The following is a 27,231-nucleotide window of genomic DNA, read 5'->3' on the forward strand; positions in this document are numbered from 1 at the left end:
AAATTGTATTTTTGGGACAGACACAAATTCCAGAATCCTGTAAACATCAGTAAATAAACCATTGTATTTCAATTATTTATAAAGAATCAAGGTTTCAAGAGAATATTGAAACTCTTTCAAAAAAGAAGATAATATTGAAACATTAAACAATTAAATAAATTACTGTATTCACTCTAACACAACAATTAACTAAGGAAAGTATGTACAATAGTCATTAATTCATCATAATTCATTAAACTGAAGCATTAGAATGACATTGTTTTAAAGTGGAGTGAGAGTAAAAGACAACTTGTTTGGTTTGGGATACTGTGTAATTCGTGATATTTTTCCGAATAATTAATAGAAATAGAAAATAGTATATCCATAAAGTCTCGGGCGAGCTGCATATATCTATGTTTTACATATGTTTAGCCTTTGATTGATCAAAACCTTGATTGAGTTAAGGGTAAACAAAAAGTGTTAGGTAAGCTAAATTGTTATATAAATAATTCAACTCTTCATTATAATAATTCATACCAACCTGAGCGTTATGGTGAAGGAGACATGGTTTGAAAGGGAAATTAGGAAATGACAAAGAAGGGTTATTTATTTTTCAGAATATAGGAAGTGTCCTCAGTATATATCCATACTGACACTTAATAAATTATCACAGCTGAACTACCATGACTGTGTGATTTCTATGATTCGTGAACCCATATCCATTGACCTGGGGACAATTATTCTATTAGAAGCATGGAGAAAAGTACCATGAACACAATCTAATAAAGATCTCAACTATGGTGGAAAAAGTAAGTAAACGAAATCACCATGCATCCGAAAAAGGATCGATTAGGCACGGCCTCAGATGTATGCTATCAATACTTTCTTTACACACTTTATCAAAAAATACGTACTGACTTGAGATCAGAAATGTACTTTACAAGTACCCATCCATTCTCTCACCATCCTAAAAACTATAAAAAAAAATATATGTAGGAGAGGACCATTAACCTAAGATTAAAAATTAGTTTAAAGCTGAAAAATTAGTTATAAAATTAAAAAATTAACAGATAATTAAAAATTAGAAAATCATCTTATTAAATCATAATTATTTGATAAAATTATATGTTGAAGTAACTGAAAATATAAAATTACATAAAGAATAAAAATAATAAAACTTTACCTTAAATAAAAAAGATTAAAAAAATATAATAAATATTTAAAGATAAAAAATAAATAAATATATAAAGTTATAGATTAAAATTTAACATTTTAAAAAATATTACTTAATATTTCAAAAAAAATTGGAAACTAATAATAAAACTTATTTATCAACCAATCAAACATATTTTTTAACTAATAAAATGTCTTTTCAAACTCATTCTAAATTCATAATCGTATACAGATCCCTTTTGTACAACATTCACAGTCTCTCATAACTAATACACAATAATACTCCGATTCAAATTTGTATTTTGAAAGTATAAATTAACATTCAATCAATACACAATAATATCTCCAATTCAAATTTTGTTAAATTCACGAAGCCCAACATTTCCAGCAAAACAAGTTTAAGAAAGTAAGTTAAAGTTAGCACAATAACTTGCAATATTAATAAATAAATAAAAACGGAAGCCTAACTCATTACACAATTTGCATCGATTCAATTAAAATTTGGGTTGAACTAAGTCAAAATTAAATCAGATTAAAAAATGTCAAGTACTTATTTAGTACTCCGAAAATATAAAGCATGCAATAGCGATAAGAAAAAATGAGAAGGAAAATGTTAGATAAAGTAAGCATTGTGACGAGGGACGGAAAAAAAAAATGCACATGGACACCCCCATGTTATTTGATATCTAAAGAGGAAAAAAAAAGTGTAAGTATAATAGGTGATATAATATTATAAAAAAAAAATATCAAAATAAAAAAGAAGAAAAGTAGATTACACTAATTATTCCTGAATTTTAGTGAAATTACATAAATTCTCTATGTTTTTTCTACCTCTACACTAACCCTTTTAATTGTTTAAAAAATATTAGAATGACACTTCTTACATATTAAATTAATCCCTTAATTATTTAAAAAATATTTCACCATGTTTTCCTGTAATTAAGATAGATTGTTATAAGTATTAAAAAAAAGTGAATATTTTGTAATTCCACGAAATCTTAGTGATGATTAATGTAATTTATTAAAGTAAAATGATGAGCGTTAATAATGGGGTGTTTTAACTTAGGTATATCCATATATCATTTAATAGGGGGGAAAAGTTTAAAATAAGATGAAAGAAGAAATGGATGTATTTTTGTTTCAACACTTCTTAATAGGATAAGCAACTTCACTCATGAAGTTAAGAGCTTTTTTTTTATAAACATATTTATTTGGAGAGAATCTTATTCAAAAAATACAGTCAGATATTAAATATAAATATTTATTCTAATAAGAATTAGTCTCTCGAGAGATTAAATCTCAGGTACTTATTAATTAGCTCTAAGAATGCCTAGCAATTTTTTTATAAAATATAAATCTAATCAAAGTTTAATGATTATATATTATTAATAAGTATAAGAAAAATACATTATCAACTAATAAAAAATCATCGTTGATAACAAATATATTATAGTGATTCATGATTTGTATAAAAAAATATTATAATAATTTATTATTAGATGATATTATAAAATTGTTTGTAAGTTATCAATGCACAACCTATATTTTCATTTAACAAATTTACTCTTTCAACTATAAATACTAATTATTTTGCTGACCATTGTATGTAAAATTCCGCATAAATCAAGCATTTACAGATATGTCATTCTATAATTGACATTTATATATTCATATTTTAAAAATATATTATTTACTCATTGAAAACATTATGTTATGGCAATATACAGTCACACTCAGGCGTTAACGTAGAACACATAAACACCTTTTCTCCATCCCACCTTCCAAAGTGAAACATCCGTAAGGCAGTGGGTTTGGCATCTTAAGAAGAATATGCATATGTGCATTTGCGTATTTGGTTTTAACTAGGTCCCATTCAACATTTTGTTGTCCTTTTAGCAAATAAATTACAACAAAAGATAGATTCATCACTTAGTCCTTGCTACCAATTGTAACATTTAAATTTAATATTAATTAACAACATATTTCTTCTTATTTGGAATAGTTGTTATTTTATGATATTAATTTTAATGCAATAAATTGAAGTATATATATTCATAGTTTATGATATTTTTTAACCTTTTTATAATATTTATAATTAACATTAAGCAATCATATATTTAAAATATTAAAAATGATAATAAAATTACTAATATTTTAGTTTGGTCAAAAATTAGAAAGTAAGTAAATGCCCATATATCTTTTAATAACTAATAAAATAGTTTTTTACTAATTAAATCAAGTTTTTAGTTTTTAATTTGTATCTTTATCTTTCTATATAATATATGTTTTTTTATTCATTTTTACAACTCAAAAGAATTTTTTTTGATTGGTACAACTCAAAATATTATTGCTTGTTTAATACGCATGTTATAATTTGATGGCTGAGGATAACTATTGTTTCATTATCCTTTACTGAGCTCAAGTAGTGCGGTAAATTTGGCTATCGGAATAACTGAAAGAATATGTACCTTTTAAAATACAACTTGCATTTTAAATATAGTAAAGGGTAGATATTAGTTCAATTCAATCAACGAAGTTATGTGGAGAAAAAATATATTATTAAAATAAAATATTTTGTGTTTGTTATTTAAAATCCATTTTCATTCTTTCCTTTTTTCTCAAATTTGTAAATAACTTTACTTAATCACAACTACTCAATTAATCAATAGGAACTACGGAATCTCCTTAAGGACTTGCCCATCAAGCCAATTTTTAATGATGTTAACGGAAAATGAACCCAATTTTTAAAGAAGGATGAGAGTTAACTTTAAATCTTTGAATACTTATGCTTTGTTTGGATGATGAAAGATTTTGAGAATAGAGAAGTAGAGTAGAGAGAAGTAAAAGAAAATAGATAATTAGAGGAAAAAATAGAAATTTTTCAATTGTTTGGATTGAGAGAAGTGAAAAAAAAAAGAAAATGTATTGTAAAATGTAAAGGTAAATAAATTATTTTAATTTGTTACGTGTCTTATCATTTTCTTTATTTTTCTCTCAATGTCTCAACAAATTAAGGATTGGTTTGGTAGGGTGGATTCACATTATTTTATTGTTCATTTCATCTATTTTTAGTTTTCTTTAGGAGAGAATTCTTTTTTTTTTGGGGTCTCACCATTCTTTTCTCTATTCTCTCACCGTCTCACTTATCTTTTTTTTTTTTTTAAACAACCGAAAAAAATATTCTCACTCAAACTTCTCTCTCATCAACTTACATATCCCCTGAATCAACATAAACAAATGATGTGTTATACCAATCTATTTTGACAAATCCTTAATAATATTGAAACTTGTACAAATCTTACAAAGCATAGTAATCAATCTTGAATAGCAACACATAACAACCGATTCCAAAAATAGAATAACGAGATAGTTGGTACTCGCGCGGATGGTCACTATTCAAATTTTCTTTGTGTGTATTAAACAATTAATATTATATATGTATATATATGCTTACTTACAAATGAAACATTACTCAAAATTCATGAGATACTCATAATTAATAATAAAAACTCACAATACTTAAAACATAGAAGTAAACAGAAGAGAAAGAAGAAGAAAGTGAGCAAGGAAGATCAAAGGAAGAAATAAAATTGGTTCTAATACGTAAGAGTGCGAAAGAGGAGGAAAACATAAGCAGGTTGCTAAATAAAAGACATGGTCATTGGAAACAATGGTGGGTTGTTAAAAAATAAAGTGGATTGTCGTAAAACATGTTGTTAAATAGAAATCCACTGATTAGATGAGTAATCCACTGACCCACTATTCTTATTGAGTCATGTATAATTTTTAGATGTTATTTTTTTTTCATTTTATTTATGTTTTCTCACACTAATAATACACTATTTTATTTCTATCTAAAATATAATAAAAATTATATTAACATTCAAATTGTTATAAAAAAATTATTGTTATAAACAAATTTAATTTTTACAAAATAAAAATTATTTTAAAATGACTCTAGACCTAATTGACTCAAGACCACCTAATCTGTTTATAATCGGGTTAATTCAATTCAAGCGTGTCATAAAATTACACAAACTCAATTTAATTAGTATATGAAATTTTGATTAAGTTATGAACATCCTTACGACCCTACTTTAATATCAGTTTATGCCTATGGATAATTTTATTTTTTTTGTCACAAGTAGTTACTTGAGTGTATATGTATTGATTAGAGGTAAAATAAAAAAAAATTGTAAAAAATAAAATGAAGTTATCTCCTTTAATTATAATATGCGATGGAAGAGGATTTTAGCTTTCATGTTTTTGATTTTGTTCCCAGTTTTGTTAGTGGTGTTGTAAGAGCTGATTTTAGCTTTCAAACATAAATTTTTCTGATTGCAATTGACCAAGAAAATTTGTACTCAATAAAAATTAAACACAAATTTTTTGATTAAATAAATAAATCACACACATATAAACATCCTGGGATCTTAAGTGAGTACGTAAATCTTTCATTATTTTTGTAAACCTTTAAAACAAGAAAACGAAACAAGGTTTTATACTAGTAATTGTTATTGTTGACGTTATTACGCGAAACGCTTTTTTCAGCAGATGAGACCTTCAGTGACCCACAAGTCCACACCTCACCAAGCTTACGCATCTTAAATCCAAATTAAAATATTGGTGTGGCTTATCTTTATATTAATCCAACCAACACATTGTGATTGTGGTGGGAAGAAAAGAATAATTTAAAGGGAGGGTAGCAGCATGGTAAGGGAGGAGGGCAATAACGTAATTTGAGTGGTTGTGAAATTTACTTGACAGGCAATCTTTGTCTCATATGCAATAGAGTTACACCCAAGGCAGCACACAACACAGCCATTCCCAAAGAGAAACAAACACAGTTGCATTGTTGCAATTGCAACTAAAATCCGCGCCTGGGATCGCACCTTCATTTCAAAACCTGCTCCATTTTTTTCTTTCTTTCTTTCGCTTCCGTAGCTCTATCTCTAAGCGTGCACGCGCGCGTCTAGTGCAATTATTAGTTAGTTTGATTGGAATGGTGAACGGTGAAAAGTGAATTCCAGAAAGAAGAGAATGGCAAGTAGTGGTGCTGCTGCTACATCGGCGTCGCAGAGTGATGGAATTAGTAGTAGAATGGAAGGCTGGTTGTACCTTATAAGATTCAACCGTATTGGACTTCAGTTCTCGCGGAAGCGTTACTTCGTTCTCGACGGTAACCTTCTTCGCAGCTTCAAATCCGTTCCTGTTTCAAATAATCAGGCACGTCTTTATTCTTCTTCTTCTTTTTTTTTTTTTTTATTTCACCGATTCTCTATTTTCTTTTTTATTTCAAATTGCGTCGATTCGGCGGCGAATGGAGGTAGAGAAATTGCGGAGTTAAGCGTTTTCGTTCTGCTTTATCGATTGTGACGCTGTGAAACTTTTTTTCTGGAACTTTCTTCGCAGGATCCTGTTAGAAGCGCGATTGTAGATTCCTGCATTCGAGTCATGGATAATGGAAGAGAGAGCGTTAACAGAAAAGTATCTACACTCTTTTTCTGTTTTTTAATGTCTTTGATTTTCTGTGTTGTAACCGATGGCCTGCTTGTGGCGTGCGTGCGTGATGCTCATTCTCTGTGCTGATTGCAGGTGTTCTTCATATTCACTCTCTATAATACTTTGAATCACAATGATCAGTTAAAGGTGAGGTCATTATTAGGTTCAGAATAAGAATTTTTTTTCTGTTTTACAATTATGCCTTTGAGTTACGAAGTGCGAGTGTTGTGTAGTTTGGAGCAAGCCGTCCTGAGGAAGCAGCGAGGTGGATTCAGTCCTTTCATGAAGCATCGTTAAAGGTATGTGATCTGAAACGTTTTAAGCGTGCGGTGGAACTGTTTTTCGTGAATATGAGACTATTGCCGTGAACGTGTGCAGGGTGCGCCTGATGGAGGAGATGATACTGTAGGTTGTTCTAAGAGGAGATGGCAATCCTTTAGGTAGAGTAACCTGATTTTTTTTTTATCTGATCTATGAATAATTTATACTGCAACAAAAAAATTCTAGTTGTCTGAATTGACAATTCTTTGAGCTGTTTTATTCATATATCTCCTGTGTGACCTATGATTCTTTTTATGGTGTGATACTTACAGACTCAGTGGATCTTCCAGTAGTAGAAGTCACCCAAATTCTGTAGACTGGACTCTTTCTTCTGCTGATGTTATTGCCCCTTCACCATGGACAATCTTTGGCTGCCAAAATGGTAAAAGTGTATTTCCATTTTTGCTGTTTGAGTTGTCATTGCTTTGTGAAAGTTGTTTTAAAATTGCACTTAAGTACTAGAGCTGGCTAAAAATGTTACTAATGTTTTTATGGTGTAACACAGGTTTACGACTATTCAAGGAAGCAAAAGACAGGGATTCTAGTGGGAAGGTTGGCAGAAATTGTTTTCAGTAATTATTGTTTTATATTTTATAATAGAAATACGAACTCTTGAATATGGTCCTATCTTCAGAAATGGGATGATCACCCTGCAATAATGGCTGTTGGTGTGGTTGATGGAACTTCAGAAGCCATCTTCCAGACTCTTATGTCGCTTGGTCCTTCAAGATCAGAGTAAGTTCATTAATTGCACATGACCATCCAGCAGGACATATCTTGTTGTTTTTTCTCATTGGCTTTGTTTTTTTAATAATGTTGAGTATCATTATGGCATCATTGACATGTTACTTCTATTTAGTTTTACTATATCATCATCATCATCATGATTGGCCTGATTGGATGAAAAATGAATTATTATGGTACAAGAATACAAGAGAACGAAAAATATATATAAGAGCCCAACAAATAAAAACCAGAGCAAAGAAGAAAATAAAATAAACCGAATAAAGCTTACTACCTTGTACCCTATCTAGAATAGCAAGCCATTAACCAATCACCATAATTAAGCTTAAAAGAGACTACTTTATCCCACTTAAGTAATGACAAAAATTCATGGAACTTGTGACATTCCTCACCAATCATAAGTACCATATAAAATAATTGCACAATGCCAAATTTCCTTTCCCACTTTACTCTCCCCAAAACCTTTGAAATGATGCGAGAAAGGGCTCCAAATTCTATCAACATGTTTATCACTAACAGAATCTTACAACAAGATCACGTGGAATTTTTAACTGGATATTGAGCACATAATCATGTCATTTTAGGTTCATTGATCATGGAAATAGGCTAAGGTGAAAGGGTGTGCTTTGATTGAAAAAAAAAAAAATAATGTAGGAATCTGGGACATGTATAAAAATATTATTGTTAGGATATAGCCAGGTAGCAGTATAATTATAATACAATTTGATAAACCAACCATGGTTGTCAAGTTCAGTTTGCATTATTGATTTATTATGTTAATGAGGTTGTTAATATTATCATTAAATACATTAAATATCGGCTTGCAGATGGGATTTCTGTTTCTACAAAGGAAATGTGGTGGAGCACTTGGATGGTCACACTGACATTATTCACAAACAACTATTTAGCGATTGGTTGCCTTGGTAAAGAACCAAGCCTTTAGTGCTGATCATGTACCACTACTTGTTTTAAGGTTCTACTAGTCTATTTAGAATTAAAAAAATATTTTTTTCATATAATGTTTTACAGGGGAATGAAACGAAGAGATCTCTTGTTGCGGCGTTATTGGAGGAGAGAAGATGATGGAACTTATGGTAGTAGTGAATAATGGAAGAAAATTCACACGTACAAACACATTCTGAATGAAAGTAATTTCTTTGGTTTTCTTTGTCACAGTTATTCTTTACCATTCCATGTTTCACAAGAAGTGCCCTCCCCAGAAAGGCTATGTGCGTGCTTGCCTTAAAAGTAATGTATGCTTAAACTATAGAAATATTAAATATTTCTATTCCATTATTCTATTTGCTGGTCTCGTACTTTATCTCAAAATAAATCTGATACTATGTAACTTTTTAAGTTGGTAATTTGGAATCATAATGTTCTTCGCTTTCAATCATCGTTATTCTGTTCCGAACTTAAATAATAGTTCACTGTTACTGATTCTTAAATCCTCCTCCTTCACTTTAGTTGTCTTTGTAATATCCAATTGAATTTATGTATACTTGGAGGATTTCTGATCTCGTTTTTTTTTTTATTAATCTTCTAATGCTGTTGAAAGTTGCTAGATAGACAGTTTAGTGGAAAAATTATGGGTGAGAGTAGTTGAAGGATGACAACTCATATTCTTTTGTAGGTGGAGGGTATGTTATATCACCAGTGAACAAAGGAAAGCAATCAGTTGTAAAGCATATGCTTGCTATTGATTGGAAATGCTGGAGATTATATCTTAAATCTTCATCAGCACATTCCATAACCATTCAAATGCTTGGGAGAGTTGCTGGTAATCTTATTTTGTATCGCTGAATGTTGACATATTTTTAATTAAAAGATTTAATATTCTAGTTTATATTTTTATTTACTACTTTCTTTTGCTTGTGCAGCATTACGGGAATTATTTAAAGCTAAACTAGGAAATTGTTCTTCATCTGATTATTCATCTGGAGAGTTGACGAGAAACAGAGAGCTTCATATAAAGGAAGAACACATCATAAATTCTGATACTGAAATTCAAGCAGATGAGAACAATCATGATATTTCAGTTGGAGAAGTAGATCAAACGCAATCAGAACATGCAAGCCTTGTTACTCTAAATGATGCTGATGATGAGTTCTATGATGTTCCGGAGCCATCAGACTGTGACGTGTCAGAAAATGGATGGATGACTGAATGTAGCCACCAGAAGTCTCAGGTAAAAATACCTTTTGAAATATTTGCTTTTATTGCACAGAAACGAAGTGAACATTCCAAAGTTAAAATACAGTTTGTGTCTTCGAGGTTAATCTTGAGAGATTGCTCTAAGACATTTCTTTTAATATATTATTGGCAACAATCAATTACTGCACGGGCTTTCAAATATAATTTATTGTTCTCAGTTTTCTATATCTGTTTGTTTAGTAGGGGGGATAAAACTGCTTCACTTTCCCCATTAGTTAATAGACACTGCTTTAGTTTTGGACCTTTTTGAAGACCTAAGATTATATAAACAGACACTTGTTTCATAGTCTATAAGTTAGACTCTAGACACTTGACTGTATGCTTATGGGTCTTTGATATTCTCTAAAATGGCTTCAAATGTGAGGACAAAAATGCAAGTCATAACCTAGGAGTAGGAGGTGGACTCTTCCATAGCTGCATCTTTGATGCCTACAATAATGTAAACTAGTTTGGAATTTCAACTTCTAAATCAATAAAGCAGAAGACCCCTGCAACACACAACATTCTCTGTGGCTATGTTTTGAAGTATGGCAAGGGTGGAAGTGGCAAGGAATGAAATGACAAAGCTGGAAAAAAAGTTTGTTTGGGAGTTATTTAGAAAGGAAGGAGTGGGTGCGGGGTTTCCTATACAGTTTTCATATAGCCCTACAATTTAGCATTTCTTGTCAAATGGGTGCTTAGTGCAAGCATGTTTATCACTGCTCATGACATTGCAAGAGGTGCATTCAAAGTTGGGGCTGCATCTGGGCATATTTACTTATTAGCTTTTTTTTTTTATGCCTGACTATTCATCTCATATTGTTATGCTTTTATTATTTTGCATTGGAAATTTTGTCAAACTTCGTATTTTGCTTGACTTTGGTCTTTCCATGTCTTGCTGTGAATATGAGAATTTCAGGAGATTCGTCATCAGAAGTTATCAACTGCTGCCAACTTTGTGAAAAGATTGCATGATCTTGCAGGTGATCTGTATCCTCTTTGATTGTATATTATGATTAATCATGATTTTATTTCTTCTTTGATTAACAATGTCTAGAGATCCTGTTGCAGTTCAGAAGAGGGGTTATGTTGACTTGCAAGAAATGGTCAGGGAGGACAGTATCACATGCTCGTATGGATCCACTCTTCCACAAGATTCTACTTGTACATTACCATGTAGTTTGACAGAAACAGATCCTTCTACTTTCCTGATACGTGGAGAAAATTATCTTGAAGACCGCCTGAAGGTATAGTAGCTACAATGCATTATCACTTTTTGGGTGAATAACTGAATATTCTCAAACATTAAGGGAAAAGACTATTTTGCTTTTGGTTGTCCCCGCCTGTGCATGCAATTCTTTCTCCATTCTGTTACTTCTGTAAACTTTTAATGATCAAACTCTAGATTATCTCTTTTCTTTCTATATTATTCAGTTTAGATGCTTTGGTTCAAGATACTAAATGCAGATTAGCCACATCATATGCAATTATCTTTTTGTTGTTATTTGATTTAACCATTGACATTATCCCTAATCTCAAATGTCTGTGGTATTAATTACTAGGTTAAAGCAAAGGGAACCTTGATGAAAATGGTTGCTGCAGATTGGGTGAGATCTGACAAAAGGGAAGATGACCTTGGTGGCCGTCCTGGGAGCATTGTGCAGGTTGATCATTGCCTATGATTATGTTGTTCTTGACTTTTATTATATTAAGCCATTGTGTAGAAACTTATGATTTCTATTATAAAGAAAAATCAATTTGCTGGTGTTTGGTTACTTGCAGAAATATGCAGCACAGGGAGGGCCTGAGTTCTTTTTCATTGTAAACATTCAGGTAAATTTATAGTCTTCTTGTGCTTAGGTTGTTACATAAAATTGAGCACAACACTAATTAGGTGATTCTATGAACCAGGTTCCAGGTTCTACTACATATAGCCTAGCACTATACTATATGATGAATACTCCCGTGGAAGATGCTCCTTTGCTAGAGAGTTTTATCAAGGGTGATGATGCCTTCAGAAATTCCAGATTTAAACTTATACCATACATATCTAAGGTGAGTAAAAGTAATTACTCGTGTAATCTACTCTAAATTGCAGCCTAATAGCGCTCTTTTATATGTTATGGCTGAAAAATTGTTCTTTCCCCTACATTGGTTCCATCATTCCAAATACGTACAACAAAGAAATGATATATCAACCCTTTTTCTCAGTTGTACCATCCAATTAATTTGAATTCCCTCTCCTTTCCTTGCATTTAGGTTTTCAGGGAACTTTCTTAACTGGGAACATGTTTTGATTTTCTTCATGGGTCAGTGATTGGCATGATTTTACTTAATCACTGAATTCTAAGGAACTTTCTATTTTAGAATTTCTCACCCCCAATAAATATATGTATAGTCCATGTTAAGAAGGCAAAATGTCTATTATTCGCCATTTGTTTAGCCCGTCATTTACAAATTACAAGACTCGACATTCCTGTTTCAGGGTTCATGGATAGTAAAGCAGAGTGTGGGAAAGAAGGCATGCCTAGTTGGTCAAGCACTGGAAATCAATTATTTCCAGGGAAGTAACTATTTGGAGGTAAATTCTGCATGATTATCAGTAGAATAGCAACTTGTTAGGAAAATCAAGATAATTAGAATAAATATATTGTGTTTGCTATTTATATTTCAAGTTGATGCACTTGAAACTGCTTTGGTCTCCCTTGGTGTGTCTGTGGAATATATATTATACATGTGTAGGAGAATTAGTCACGAGAGTTAAGAACTGGGCTTAATAGTAGATATGCATGATGCATCAAACATTTAGCTGCAACTATCTTTCATGTGATTCTTATCTGGAAATCGTGGCATTCAATTTCAGCTTGGAGTTGATATTGGATCATCAACTGTCGCAAGAGGTGTTGTGAGTCTTGTCCTTGGGTACCTCAACCATCTGGTTATAGAGATGGCATTTTTAATACAGGTAAAGTGATCTTGTTCTTTTTCTTTCCGATAATGGCAATGCCATTTACCTTCTGAACGAATTTGTTTTTCTATACATGTGATTATAAATCTTAATTTTTGTACATCATTTTGTTCAGGGAAACACACGTGAAGAGCTCCCTGAATTTCTCCTTGGAACTTGCCGCCTTAACCATCTGGATGCCTCTAAAGCTGTTTGTCTGATGCCATGATTTTTAATCAAACTCTTGACAAGTACGTTGTGGAGGAGAGAATTTCCAAGTTGCAAATGTAGATAATTGAAATTCTAGATTCTTGTCTCCACAAACTCACTTTCAGAAGTCATTCATTTTTGTTCAATCGATTTGAATCTGGCAGCAGTTTATGGTGCTGTGAGCATTGTTAGGAATTAGGATGGATGGTGTGGGGGGACGAATCTTTGTAAAATGAAAAGTTGCATTTTTTATTATTATTATTCCTTTGATTTAAATACGCCATTCTTTCCTTTTGCATGTGTCCATGTTGGGTGTGTCGAATCCAGGCAATGAAATATTGGTATTTATTTCTTTGGAAAAATGGCGTGCGCATCGGGGAGAAAAGATTTCATTTTCATTTCACTCTGTATAATTTTTTAAAATAACAATTCGATCCAAAATTACATTATTTTACATTAAATATGTTATAAACTTATTGAACCATTAAAAAGTTATATGAACTGAAATAGTCTGCTTTACTTTCTTTATTCTAAAGTTTCCCCAAAGTCTCCAATAGTAATTGAAAGGTTTTATTCTTATAGTTCTTTATGCTACTAAGAAATACCGGAAGATGTAAAAACCAGGAAGAGAAGAGAGAAGAAAGTATAATGTGAGCGATGTGATGAAGTGAGAGGAAAAAAAAAGGACTATGACTGATTTACAAAAAATGTCTATTAAAACAATATAGTCCAATATTTTTCTGTTTTTCGGTTGTATTTTTTTATAAAATAAAATAGTGATGACTTAGACCAGACAGCTGCTTCGATAGAAAGAGGACAGATACATGCATGCATGTATCACTAATACTTTTTAATCAATTAAAATTAAAATATAACCAAAAAGTATTTAGCCGAAGATAAGTAGTTTCATTATTTTTAGATCATCAAATCAAAAGGTCAACTATAAAAAAAAGTAATGAGTTTCATTATTTTTAGATCATCAAATCAAAATATATTTGGTGAAACTATGTTTTTCTTATCATAAAGCATGGATGCAGGAGCAGTTGGATTGAAGTACAAGTCTCCATTCACAATCCATTTGAAACCGAAAGAAAAAAGCAGCAGCAGAGCAGTTCAGATGTCCAAATCCTATTTTAAGTGCAGGGTGACCCCTTTTGCTCTTCTCCATTTCTGATCATAAAAAGAAAAGAAAAAAAAAACGTAGCAGACAAGGAGAACCATGTTTGATGTTTGGGTATGGTGAATGTGGATGCGGACATTGCCAAACAAAGTTTGTTAGTAGTTGGGCCCACTCTTCACTTGATAAGATTCCCAACTAACTAGTAGGAAGGATTATGATGGATTTTGCTTCTAAAGGACCAAATCTGAAGACAACCACAGACCTGCTTTGTTTTCAAATTTCCTCCTGTTATGTGGCATGCACTGACCTCTTCTCTGTCACTGTCTTGTTTTTTTAAATAAAACCTTTACTTTACCGTGTTGAAGTGCATTACCATTACCCTGTGTCACTTGTGAGGCCCTTCCGTCTCCTAACCACTTTTGTCTATGTCTTCCTCATTTTCTTGTAAATTCAACCATAGACAGCATTGAAGGTTAAATGTATTCATTCAAATCACAATTTGTGGGATTACAGTTTTAAATCAGAAAGCCTGTAGCACATTTTTTTTATTGATAGAAATCATAGAATTTAAAGACAGAGTATTAGAAGAAAGTTTACACCAATTCGTTCACATTGTTCAACCAACGGATTAAATCCCCCTTGAGAGATGATTATACACTTGCATCTCCTCTTATCTTTATCTACTGTATTATTTAGGGTTATAATATATACATTAAGAAACATTTTTTTACTCCATATAGATTAAGAAACATATTCTCTCCATCTCATATTATTTGTCATTTAAGATAATGCATACCTTATTTTAAAAAATATCAACTACACAAATCATTACGATAAAATGATTTCTTCTACAAAATTACACTTATTAAAAGATTTAAAATATAATTGAAAATTATTGAAGTATTTAAATAATATGCCAATAAATGAAGGCATTTTTAAAAACTAAAAAAAATAACAATTATTTTTAAAGAGATATATAATATAAAATTGAGGGTGTGAATATTTTTTCATTTATTTTAAAAAAATGTAAATTTTTAACATATTATTTATATTTTTTATTAATTATTTTGATAGTTTATAGGCTATTATTTTTCTCTTTATTTATAACATTAAATCACAAATAATAATTAATATTAACTTAAAATTTTAAAATGAATTATTAAAAACCAAAAAATATCTTTAAAAATAATAGATAAAAAGAAATTGAAAAATCAAAGACAACTTGCTACAAACATATCCTGGGACCTAGATCTTGCAGCTCATACTTATAATTTAAGCAACATATGCCGACGCTTTACGTAAATATATTTAAATTTAAGTAAATTAAGATATCTATCAATAAAATATTTAAAACTAAAATATACTTAATTTTTGTATGATTTTAAATTATATATTAAAATAAAATAACTAAAATATTAAAAATATACCTAATAAATTTGAAAATAAAAATGAGCATCCTTGTCCAATGTTTTAGCTTTCCAAAAATAAATAAATAAAAACTATTCGGAATTATTGATTTTAAATGAACTTTAAATTTTTGAAATCATTAACTTTAAAACATGGAAAGTTGCATATATATACTGGCAATATTTTCGTGTATTAGGTATTTTTCAATTTAATAAAAAATACAAGTAAAAATAAATTAAAGAAATAAATAATTTAAATTTAAGGAAAAAGTAATGAAAATAAATAATTTAAATCAATATATATCATATTTTTCATATGATATTTCAAGACTTAAAATTTAAATTATGAATAATTAATATTACAATAATTTCAATATTCAGTCTAAGTAAAACAGAAATATATATTTAATTTGGTATAGTGAATCAAAATTTAAAATTAAAAAAATTAAACACTTTTAAAGAAGAAATCATGTATTTAATGTTTTTTTTAAATGTTCTCATTTATAAAAATATGTGTACGTGTATTGGTAAATGTATACATTCATTTTATTATATTAGAGTAATTTGACTTAATATAAAAGATTAAATTATGTTGAGGCATTTAGTTGAATTGACGAAATAAAGTGCGTGAATTGTTATAAATATATTAATATTATCTTTAATTCTTACCAATTAAAAAAATTAAACTATAATTTCACGCAATTAACTTGACTTGGAGTAGTATATTTTGATGATAAATATTTCAAAACATCGAAAATAAATCATTTTTGAAAACGTGAAGATATTTCATAGTACAGATTACTCGAGTAAAAATATTTCTAAAATGAAATAAGTATTAAGCAGTTAAAATCTCTTGAGTTGTGACTTGATTTCCCTCACAAAAGCTTGCCCTAGATATATTTCCTTCCATCAGTGTGACTAGGTTGAAGACAAATCAAATAAGAAAAAGCTTGGCATGCTAGTGTGTTTATGTCAGCTGGACTCCCTCATAATTTTATAGTTTTTTTTTCATATTCTTCTAATAATTCCTTTTTATGTCTTGATATTGTTGGGAAAACTCAGACTTTCCCGCTTCGTGAAGTTAAGATAGACACTTAGTAATTAAATGTAGTAATGGGAACACACGATTATAATTCTCCAATATGAAGATTCTTCCACTATACAAAGTGATAGTAGGGTTACAAGGATGTGTTTACAAAATTGACTCACTCTATGGTGGCTCACTCAAGCTTGAGGATAGAGACTTCCCAAGCTATTTATCTTCTCAGACTTTCCCGCTTCGTGAAGTTAAGATAGACACTTAGTAATTAAAGGTAGTAATGGGAGCACACGATTATAATTCTCTAATATGGAGATTCTTCCACTATACAAAAAGATAGTAGGGTTACAAGGATGTGTTTACAAAATTGACTCACTTTATGGTGGCTCACTCAAGCTTGAGGATAAAGACTTCCCAAGCTATTTATCTTCTCTCTCAAAGAGGCTCTTTCTCACTCTAAGAAGTGGATTCACTCTTTTGTCTTGGATGATAGGAATGAAGGCTCATACCCTTATTTATACTACTCCACCTCCACAATGAATGGTGGAGATTACTTGTATCTTAGGGTGGAGATTAATTCTCTAGAATGCTCCACACATTCTAGGAGTCTCTACACTCTACTCCCTTCCATACTTTTTCATAAGGTTCTAGAAGGTTCCACACATCTCAAGAATATTCCAGAGGTTTCCACATTTTTACACAAGCTTCTAGAGAGTTCTACACTACTCTAAAGTTCTCTAGGACGTTCTAGAAAATTCTACACTTTTCTAGAAAGCTCTAGAATTTTCTAGAACCTCTCCAATTAAGGAGGGATCCCAACAGATATAACTTTCCTTTGATCTATTATTAATTAAAGGTATATCTTTATTTTTTAAGAGAATTAAAGTTAGACCTGAGAAGCATGTTTCTTTATTTTCAGATCTACCAATTCTATCATGGCAAATATTGTCTCTTCTTTTCTTACCCTTGTGGTTGAACGTTTTCTTTCCCGTTATAATGATTTGTTTTCCTTTCATTTATTACCTTTATTTTTCTGTGCAAGATGCGGATTTATGTTGCTGCACGTATAATATCACCTCTCCATCAAGATAAATATTTGGTTATTAATTGTTATTCTTAATATACGTGATTTATCTGAAGAAAAAGTTTCGAGTTACAACTTCGTGTGTGTGTGTATATATAATGCAATAAAAAAAACTTTTTTTCTTCTATTAAGTCATAAGTGAGTATACACGACTCCGTTTTAGTTCATCGGTCCAAAGTTATTTTCAAATACTGTGTGTTTATAAGAATAAAAAAAGACATAAATTAGTATTCTAACAAAAAAATATTTGTTGATAAAAAAATAGTTTATATTCATATTTCTACTTCCAAGTTCCAATTCCAAATTTGTGAACTAATTATTTAATTTTATATTTTAAATTTAAGTTATCACGTAAAGTTCTTTATTTTATTTTTTATATGACATCATTATTAATTTATTCAGTTTAAATATATTTATTTATTATAAAATTTAATTATAATATAATTAATATTCAAAATATTTATTTATTATGAATATGAACTTTAGTTTTGTTAAAACAAATATTTATTTTGTACAATATACAAATTAAAATACTGAGTTACAGGTATTTCTTTACTCTAAAATGTTCGTTTTAGATTTCTTTAATTAAATAGAATTTTAATTTATAAAAAATTGTAATAAAAAAGTATCCATCTTTTACATTGAATAATGTAATTTTCCTTTTAAAAAAAACATTGAATAATGTAATTTATTAGTTATTAAATTAAAAATGTTCAATGATGTGGTAATTTGTAATTACTCGTATTTGTTAATGTTATGAACATTTTACATTAAGATATTTTGCTTTCCAAATGCTAATATTTTTGTCTTAAAGACGTAAATATCGTTGCATCTCCATTTTCCACCTATGATCTGCAAAAACGCATGGTCCCACGTTGAAAATTAGTACCATGAATTATTTAATCGGAGGGTCCATATCCATTTCTTCTTGCAACGGAAGTCAAGATAAATGTGGTAATAAGTATTCATAAAAAAACAATGTCGTAATAAGTAAGTCGTGTTTTCATTTGGTAAAAAAAAGTCATATTGTTCTAAAAAAAAAGTCGTATTTTCAAGAATCAAAATTTACATGTGAGAAAAATAAATTTCAAATTGAATAAGATAATTGCTACTTTCATTTTTTTTTCGAATTTAGCTTCTATGCAACGAGGGTAAAGTACTTTAAAAGAAAAAAATATATTAATAATCATTAACAAAAAATAACATTTAAAATTACTAGTTTCAGAATTTATTATATGTAAACCTGATTTTAATACAACCTTTAATCATTAATTTTTAAATTAATGAATTTTTTTATCTTTAAAATGATTTTTTATTTATTTTAGTTCAAATAATTAATTTCTTTATACATTTACTTTTACAAGAAAAAATTATTTTTATTTATTTATCAATTTCAAAAATTTAATAATATTAAATATTATTTTTTAAATATCTTGTACACTTACGATAAAAGAGAGTAAAATAATAGTAAATATCATATTAAAAATGAAAAACAATATAAAAGAAAATATTGATTACCAGTTTGTGTGCTACTCCATCTTTTAACAATTGAATGGCCTTTATGTAAAAAAAATAAAAAATTAAATGGCCTATGAGTAACGACTGTGCTGTTTGTAAATTGTTTATTTTAGAGAGTTTTGTGAATTGGATTAGCTCATATATTTTAAGTGTTTATATACAAATTCTTTAAAAGAAGTTTATTCTGTTACAAAATATATTTTTTATGTAACAAATAACTTTTTGTAAAGAAGTTAGATAAAGTCCCAACATTTGTACTGTTATTTTATTTTTTTGGAAATAATTTAAGAGAAAACAATGCCCTAATTTAAGTCAAGAACAACACGTAAAAAAAAGGAAATCACGTAAAAGATTATTTAAAATTTCATAACCTATATTTAATAAAAAAAAGTATTATTAAAAAGCTCATGCATAATCATTTGAGTGAAAAACTTAATAGTAAAAATATAACAATTTTTATATATTACCTTGGTAAACATACCAATTTATGTAAGTAACAAATAAAATAGTAAGATCGAGTGTCTAATACATAAGAACTTTGTTTGTACTCAGAATCTATATATATATAAGCAATTAGTGAATCAAATCGAATCTTGTTCATTAATTAAATATAAGTATAAATTGATGTAAATTAAATACAAAATAAGGAACGTGCAAAGGTAAGAAAACAAACGCTCGGAGCTGTGAAATGACGTTGCTAATGAGTCATGGGACGTGTTGGGGACTTAGCTTACCAAAATTATTCTTGATGCAATCGTAAATGATTTTTCTCTATTTAACATTAAATTGATTATTGCCCACATTTACTAACCTACTATAACCATGATCCCTTAAGTAAGAGAGCCTAAATCACCTAATATCACTCCTGATCCTTTAAGAATTATATTAAATAATTTGCATTACAAGCAAAGATCCATAAATAAGGTTAAACAATATAATTCTATCCTTAGATATGGATCACCTGAATGCTCTTTTCAAGTTCTTATAATATGAACATTTCACCTTAATGTTCTTTTCAAATTCTTATTCTTTTCAAATTCTTATAATATGAACATTTCACCTTAATGTTCTTTTCAAATTCTTATAATATGAACACTTCTCAATGTCTAAATCCTAAAACATTACATGTGAATGGATGATCAGACCATGAACATGATGATAAACACAGAAAATAACAATAATATCAACATAATATTAAATAGATAGTAAGAATCATTACATCAAAAGTATTTGGTTTGTAGAACTCTCAACAATGATGAGTTTTAGCCTCTCATTATCATGAAAAGTTTGTTAATATAAAAGGTAAAATGAAATAGAAGAGAAATGGAATGAAAGAGCTCCGAAAATAGATTTTCCTTGCACTAACTGCTTGAGCTTTCCTCCCTCCGTTTCCTTGCTTTCATTCAGCGTCAAGAATATTGAATGAATGAATGATGCATTGTTTTCAAAATATCTTCCCACTTGATGGCCAATCAGAATTGCCTTTATGTGCTTAGCACGATGTTTGCGCTAAGTGCACATGTCTAGCTAGATCAAGTGATCACGTGCTAAGTTGCAGGATGTGCACTTAACGCGTTTGCACGTGACAACTGACTTTCAAGGTGATTTCTTGTCCTAAGCGGATTTCTTGAGCCGAGTGGTCCTTATACACTAAGCGAGATTGTCGCGTTGAGCCCAACATTTTAATTCTTCAATTATTTTCCAAACCTCCATCGTATATTTACAAAAAAATACAAAAAATTATATATTATTTAAATACAAAAAAAGTAATAAAAAAAGAAACTTAAATAATTAATATATAATTTTAATATACAAATAACATATGTATAATACTTATCAACTATTCATTATCTTATTCATATGATATAAATAATAGATATTTAATATTATAAACAATTATTATAAAATTAATAAATTTATTATATATAACAAATTGTTGCTAGATTATAATAGAATTGCATATTAATTAATCTTTATAAAAATAAATTCTCTATGTAATGTAAAAATATTTTAAAACTTATCCAAAGGTGCTTTATTCTTAGTTTTTTACAAGCAATATTTGTAGTGATATGATGTTAAATGTTGGTGAGTTTAAAGGTTGATTTGATGATTTGAAAATAAAAGACAAGAGAAAGTCCCATTAAAAAAATTGAAAAAAAACTAATATTTATCAATAGAAAAAATTTAAACGTGTTTTACTCATTCTTTTTAAAAAAATAAAAAATAGGTGTGCAATAATATTCCGTTGGTCTCGTGTCCTTCGTCGGTGATCGCTCAATCAATTTTTGTTTTTTTTTGCAAATAAATCACTATATCAATTTTGGAACGATACAATCATTCAAGAAAGTATAATTTCTTTTAGATCCACCTATTTTTCCTTTAAACAATTCTTTTTAGATCCATATCTCATGCTCCATCACCGCTTTGACCAACCTTCTTTATGTTTTTCCATCTTCCCACACTTTTCTTCGCCTATAATTTTATTAACTACCAGTACCATTCATGGTATTAAGAAAAGGAAAAAAAAGGCATTGAATTTATATCAAAATCTTCTATCTTCATGATTTTCTTTTTCAAATATAACATAATTAAGAAAAAAATTATCAATATAATGTAACATAATTGAGATAAATTTATCTCTTACGTATGTGTTTCATAAAAAAAATTTATCTAAAGATATTAATCTCTTAAATGAATTTTTGTAAATATCTAAATCTGAAATCTTAAAAATTATCAGTGAATAATATACGTTAGATTTTGCTTATCTAGCTCTAACTTTATACTAGTAGTAGTACTTTACTTTTTAAAGTGTACAAAACCATAATTAAAAGGCAAATAAATAAATATAATAATGAAAATTTGGTGTGAAAGAGACGGAATACTATTATCGAAAGGGAAATAAATATTTATTGAGAGGAGGATGAGGGTTTCCGCATAGTAGCAGTGCTTAGTGGCGCAGAAAAATAAACCTAATTTACCAAATTCAGACACAGATTCTCATTCCTCAAGATCTTCTTCTTATTTCTTGTCTCAAATTAATCCTCAAACTTTCCTCTCTGTGTCTCTCTAACAATGTGCTCCATTTCCTCACTCCACCAAAATCATGTCTAAGGTTTTTCAAGCCCTTCCTTTTTTTCTTTTCCTTTTTAACCCTTTTTGTATCATTTTTTTCTTTTAACATCAGATATTGCATGCATTTTCCTTATTTTGTTTGTGATTTTGTTTTTCTTTTCATTTTGGATGAAATTATGAAAGACTGCTGTTTTACTATTTTTAGCTGGATTTTTTTTCTTTATTTGTGAATACTTATAAGGCATGTCGTCATTGTAGCAAAGTTAATTACCTTAATATGCAAATTGGAGAAGAAAAATAGAATAAATTCTGAATTTTTGGTGATTTATAGCCTATGATGGGTGGTTGGTGTTGTTGTTTTTCCAAATAGCTTCTGTTGTGTGCAAGCAAGGAATGGCAATGTGTGTGTTTGGTGTTTCTTATGTGCTGTAGTGTTTTGGAACAGGATATTGCTAACATGAAGGACTCTTGGTTTTTCGACAATAACTTTAATGGTCTCTCAGACGAGATTTTTGATGATGTCATTAACTTTTTTGATTTCCCGCTGGAAGACGTGGAAGCTAATGGCGTCGAAGAAGACTGGGATGCTCAATTAAAATGCCTTGAAGACCCGCGTGTTGATGTTTATACAGCATCATCAGCTGGGTTGTGTGCCAAAACTCAAAATGAAAAGCCCCAACTTGGAATGAAGTTCTCTGCTTCTGTGAGTATTCTGTTCACAGTTATGGCGTGTAGGAATGTAGAGTGTGATATCTTTTAACTGCTTAAATTATTTTCTTGCGTATTGCCCGCATGGCTTCAAATTGCGATTCCGATTGCAGTTTCGTTGACATTGCATGGAAACGTGGTTGATGCAGCTACAGTTGTGGTCTTGGTGAGTTAAAAAATGTTGATTTCGACATGTTGTGGTCGCAATTGCAGTTGTAGATCGTTTTTTAAATCCATGTTTGCCCCTGTCCTAGTAGTTATGCACATGGAAAGTCATGTTGACACTTCAATGCACTGCACTTATTTTATTTGATGAATTAACTATATGGTTGTTTTTATCATGTAAAACTGAAATTATGCATGAATGCATCAACATTGAAGGAGAAATTTTGGTGATTTAGGCTCTTAAGTTCAGTTACTGGCAATGGCCGGTTTGTTTGCTATAATCTATATTTTCTGAATGAAATGTTTTTTTTCTTCTAAACTTTCACCGCAGACCTTTGATAGGAGACATTAATACTGCAACTTAGACACCTAGGAGTTTTTTATAGTTGGAATTTTGCAGGAGCGGTGTTGTCTTGTTACTTAGACAAGACAACTATGAGTTTTTACAGTTGGAATTTTTACAGGAGCTGTGACTTCTAAGGAAAACTAGAATGGTGTTGTCTAGGAATTTGTCAGATTGACAAAACAAAACTATTGGCAATCGAAATACTTAATGTGCAAGAGAAGAGATTTGTTGGATGAATTTGGTTATGATCTATATAGGAGAATTGGACAATTGGAGTAAAAAGTGGAAGATACAGGGGTTATAGGTTTAGTTTTTGTGGCGGTAGTCTGAATTCCCCCTTGAAAGTGTGCTGCCAATGTCATTTACTCATTCTTGGCAATAACAGGGTATCATAAGAAAAAAATTAATAATTAACAACTCAGAAAAATTGCTACATTTCATCTGATACTGACCCAAAATGTCCTGGAGATGCTGCTAATCTGTATGAAGTTCTTTGTCTTTATTCACCTAAAGTTTCCAGGGATGCACGACAAAGGGAGGAAGAAGGTAGGAAGCTTGGTGCTAATCTCTTTCCTCTGCCATTCAGGTTGCAGAAACTTCCTCTCTTGGTATAGATTTTTTGGATGGCATTAGAAGGTTTAAAGAAAAGACAAAAGAGGAAAAAACAGTGACAAAATATAAAGAAAAAAATTGACTGGGAAATGAGTCATCTGGTTAATTTAAGTAATTTTATGAATAATGATAAAGATTTATCAATCATAACTGTCTGGTTCTAAAATTCAAAATCGTTTTTATTGCTGTTGGAATTATTGGGGTTTTAGGCATACAGTGAGGAAGAGAGAAGAGTTTGAAACACTTCATTGATATTAACTAAGATGTATTACAGTGTATTGGTGTATTCATAAAACCTAGAGCACCAACCCTTATGTATACTAATCAGAATCCTACTAACTTATTAGGGGTGAAATCATGATAAGATAAGGAAATATGCTAACTAATCCTAAGAGAGAATGAGGAAATAGGGAAACTGATCCTATGAGATATTCTATGATATTTATTATTTCTGTTCTATATACATTACCCATCAATTTTATTCGGTTAAATTTGTGTTTAAAATGTTTGAAAGAGATGTAGTAATAACACAAACTTCTATATAATTAATTTGTTGTTAAGTTGATATTTTGAAATTTATCGGTGGACACCGTGTAGGCTTTTAATTCTTAAGTCTCAACATCACCTTGGAACTCATGGTATACATTATTTGGGGTGTTGCTCTCAGGAGTGATTAGGTTCTGGTAACAATCCTTGGAATTTTTCAAGTGTTTAGTTATTTTGAATGGTGAATGGATGACATGCATACATAGAAAGATGTAAAAAATTGCTTTCCTAAGAAGTGGATGATTAGATGAATGTGTGTTTTATATGCTTGTATTTGGTGAATGGTGGGGTACAGTTATAAGTATCAGATCCCTTGCCCAAATCTACTGCTGTCTCCCTATGGATTTAATTGAAGAAACACCTTGCATATGGTCAGGTGGTTGATAGAAGTGAACTGGGGCTGATTATAGATGTTGAGTTCTCCTATGTGTATGTGTATACTGTTTAAAGGTTATGAAACAGAAAATGTTTTACACTGTCTGCAGTCCCACTTTCTTAAGTGACAAGACTATGCTATGCAGTATTGCAAATTGAAATCGCAAAAAGACGCAAGTAGTTTGAGGGACTATGGCTCTTTAGTCCCTGATATGATGACTTAACTCTACAGCATCTGATAATTGATAACTATACAAGTATACATATTAAAACAGTATCAATGCTTTCTTTGATTAGCTTTGTGGAGTATAAATGTAAATGTTAGAAGAAATTGCATAGATTCCTCTTTCACTTATTTATTCAAATAATCATATCCCCAATAAAACAGCTGGAAATTGTGTAGATGTTGCATCTGATTCTTGTTTTTTACTCCTTTTTCTTCATTTTTTGTTGGTTTGATAATTGTTTGGCATTGCAGGGAAATGGGATTTCCCCAATAAAACAGCTGGGAAAAGCTACTGGACCAGTATATGGAAAGACCATTACTCACCAGAATGTCACTTCCAATGGAAAAGATTTGCATCAATTCCAAACCTACACCTACAGCCCAGTTTCGGTTTTTGAAAGCAGCAGTTCGTCCTCAGTTGAGAATTCCAACTTTGATCGACCTGTCATCCCAGTAAAGCGGGCTCGTAGTAAACGTCAGCGTCCTTCAAGCTTCAGTCCTCTATTTTCAATTCCTTTCATCCTTAATTCGCCGGCTATGCAAAATCATCAAAGGATAGCAGCTGCTGACTCAGATTTTGGAACAAATGTTGCTGGGAATCTATCAAACAAACTAAAAAAGCAGAAAAAAAAGGATTCGTCCCTGCTATCAGATGATGTTGAGATGATGAGATCCTCATCACCGGAGTCAGGTTCCCCCAGAAAATGCATGCATTGTGAGGTGACAAAAACCCCACAATGGAGAGAGGGACCTGTGGGTCCCAAAACACTGTGCAATGCTTGTGGTGTTCGATACCGGTCTGGCCGCCTCTTTCCTGAATACCGACCGGCAGCTAGCCCGACTTTTGTAGCATCACTGCACTCAAACTGTCACAAGAAGGTTGTGGAGATGAGAAGCAGAGCCATCCAGGAGCCTGTTAGGGGTTCTATGTTGGCTTCATCAAATCTCCATGGAAATGCTGTAGGATAATTTTTATGTTGGATTGATTACCTTTGAGGAAGAAACGGTAGTCTGTAGTCTTAAACAGGATCCTTCTTGTTTATTGTTTTTCATTATAGTCTAATGTTATATTGCTTAGCATCATTTGTTTAATTAATGTAAATTGATTGGTGAAATAAAAGGTAGTAGCAGGTTAGTGCTTTGCGAGGAATTCAGGTAACATGGTGTTGAAAGTTGGAGGTTGAGAATGGTGTTATGTAGTTTTCATGGTGGTTGATGATGCAGCCAGCCAGCCAGCAATTTTCTAACTGGATAGCATGCATGGCTGTGGGGCTTAAGAATTATAAAGTAGGGGCAAGAATCTTTGCCATTGCTGATGCATGTGCTATAAGAACATAAAGTCAGGGATCAAATTGAGTCAAGGACAATAATATCACATGCCTCAAAACATGGCACAACATTATAAAGAATAAGCACATGCATGCGTGAGACTATTCTATGTTAGACCTAAAAGGCTAGAAGAATAATGCTTTTATAGTCAGCTTCAAAATGGCTTGGTTACTTGCCCTTCGTAACAGGCTAGTGGAATTTGTTTCTAGCAGCAAATTTTAAAGGGCTGGCCCATACTAAAGTCCAGTGGTCGGTGTGGGCTGGCCTAATTTTTTTAAAAGGTCATTATGCGTTCTTAATTGTTTTGTACTTTTATCTTTAATTATGCATTTCATAACTTATATTTGGTTATAATAAAAATATTTAAGTTGAATTCATTTATATTTACACTGAACCACTTTTCCCTGGTTAGCATTTAATGTTAAACCATTCATTTGAATGGAAGTAACAAAGTTTAACCCATCATCATGTCTTGAAACCTTAGGGTGCGGAGCTATATTCGGATATGCTAAATGATATGATTTCATACTAAAAGATAATTAAATTGTAATGTTCATACTGATTTTCACCAAATCCTGAAATTTATTTTTTATAACTAATTTAATTAATCAGAAAC

At 30.5% G+C, this 27,231-nt stretch overlaps 2 protein-coding genes across 2 annotated transcripts; both read left to right on the forward strand.

Annotated features, from left to right (window-relative positions):
• Window positions 1-5,818: 5,818 nt before the first annotated feature.
• Window positions 5,819-13,345, forward strand: LOC100812931 (protein ENHANCED DISEASE RESISTANCE 2). Its single transcript, XM_003541944.5, has 21 exons — window positions 5,819-6,378; window positions 6,565-6,639; window positions 6,748-6,801; window positions 6,888-6,953; window positions 7,033-7,094; window positions 7,248-7,357; window positions 7,481-7,527; window positions 7,610-7,710; window positions 8,547-8,642; window positions 8,749-8,813; window positions 8,896-8,967; window positions 9,353-9,499; window positions 9,600-9,907; window positions 10,832-10,895; window positions 10,984-11,159; window positions 11,475-11,576; window positions 11,695-11,745; window positions 11,824-11,967; window positions 12,398-12,493; window positions 12,776-12,877; window positions 12,996-13,345. Exons 1-21 carry the CDS (start codon window positions 6,193-6,195, stop codon window positions 13,086-13,088), a joined length of 2,217 nt encoding a protein of 738 aa, XP_003541992.1. The 5' UTR covers window positions 5,819-6,192; the 3' UTR covers window positions 13,089-13,345.
• An 8,804-nt stretch (window positions 13,346-22,149) lies between these two features.
• LOC100813303 (GATA transcription factor 11) lies at window positions 22,150-26,428 on the forward strand. Its single transcript, XM_003543431.4, has 3 exons — window positions 22,150-22,348; window positions 22,754-23,011; window positions 25,539-26,428. Exons 1-3 carry the CDS (start codon window positions 22,340-22,342, stop codon window positions 26,253-26,255), a joined length of 984 nt encoding a protein of 327 aa, XP_003543479.1. The 5' UTR covers window positions 22,150-22,339; the 3' UTR covers window positions 26,256-26,428.
• The last annotated feature ends 803 nt before the right edge of the window (window positions 26,429-27,231 follow it).

Source organism: Glycine max, chromosome 13 (genome assembly GCF_000004515.6).
Source record: "Glycine max cultivar Williams 82 chromosome 13, Glycine_max_v4.0, whole genome shotgun sequence".
Classification (NCBI taxonomy): Eukaryota; Viridiplantae; Streptophyta; class Magnoliopsida; order Fabales; family Fabaceae; genus Glycine; species Glycine max.

Excerpts from the sequence above, each read along its gene's own strand:
- LOC100812931 (XM_003541944.5), top strand. The coding sequence starts at position 6,193 with ATGGCAAGTAGTGGTGCTGCTGCTACATCGGCGTCGCAGAGTGATGGA. Across the intron at positions 8,968-9,352 it reads TGTGCGTGCTTGCCTTAAAA|GTGGAGGGTATGTTATATCA; the intron begins GTAATGTATGCT and ends ATTCTTTTGTAG. Across the intron at positions 11,746-11,823 it reads TTTTCATTGTAAACATTCAG|GTTCCAGGTTCTACTACATA; the intron begins GTAAATTTATAG and ends TCTATGAACCAG.
- LOC100813303 (XM_003543431.4), top strand. Across the intron at positions 23,012-25,538 it reads GAATGAAGTTCTCTGCTTCT|GGAAATGGGATTTCCCCAAT; the intron begins GTGAGTATTCTG and ends TTGGCATTGCAG.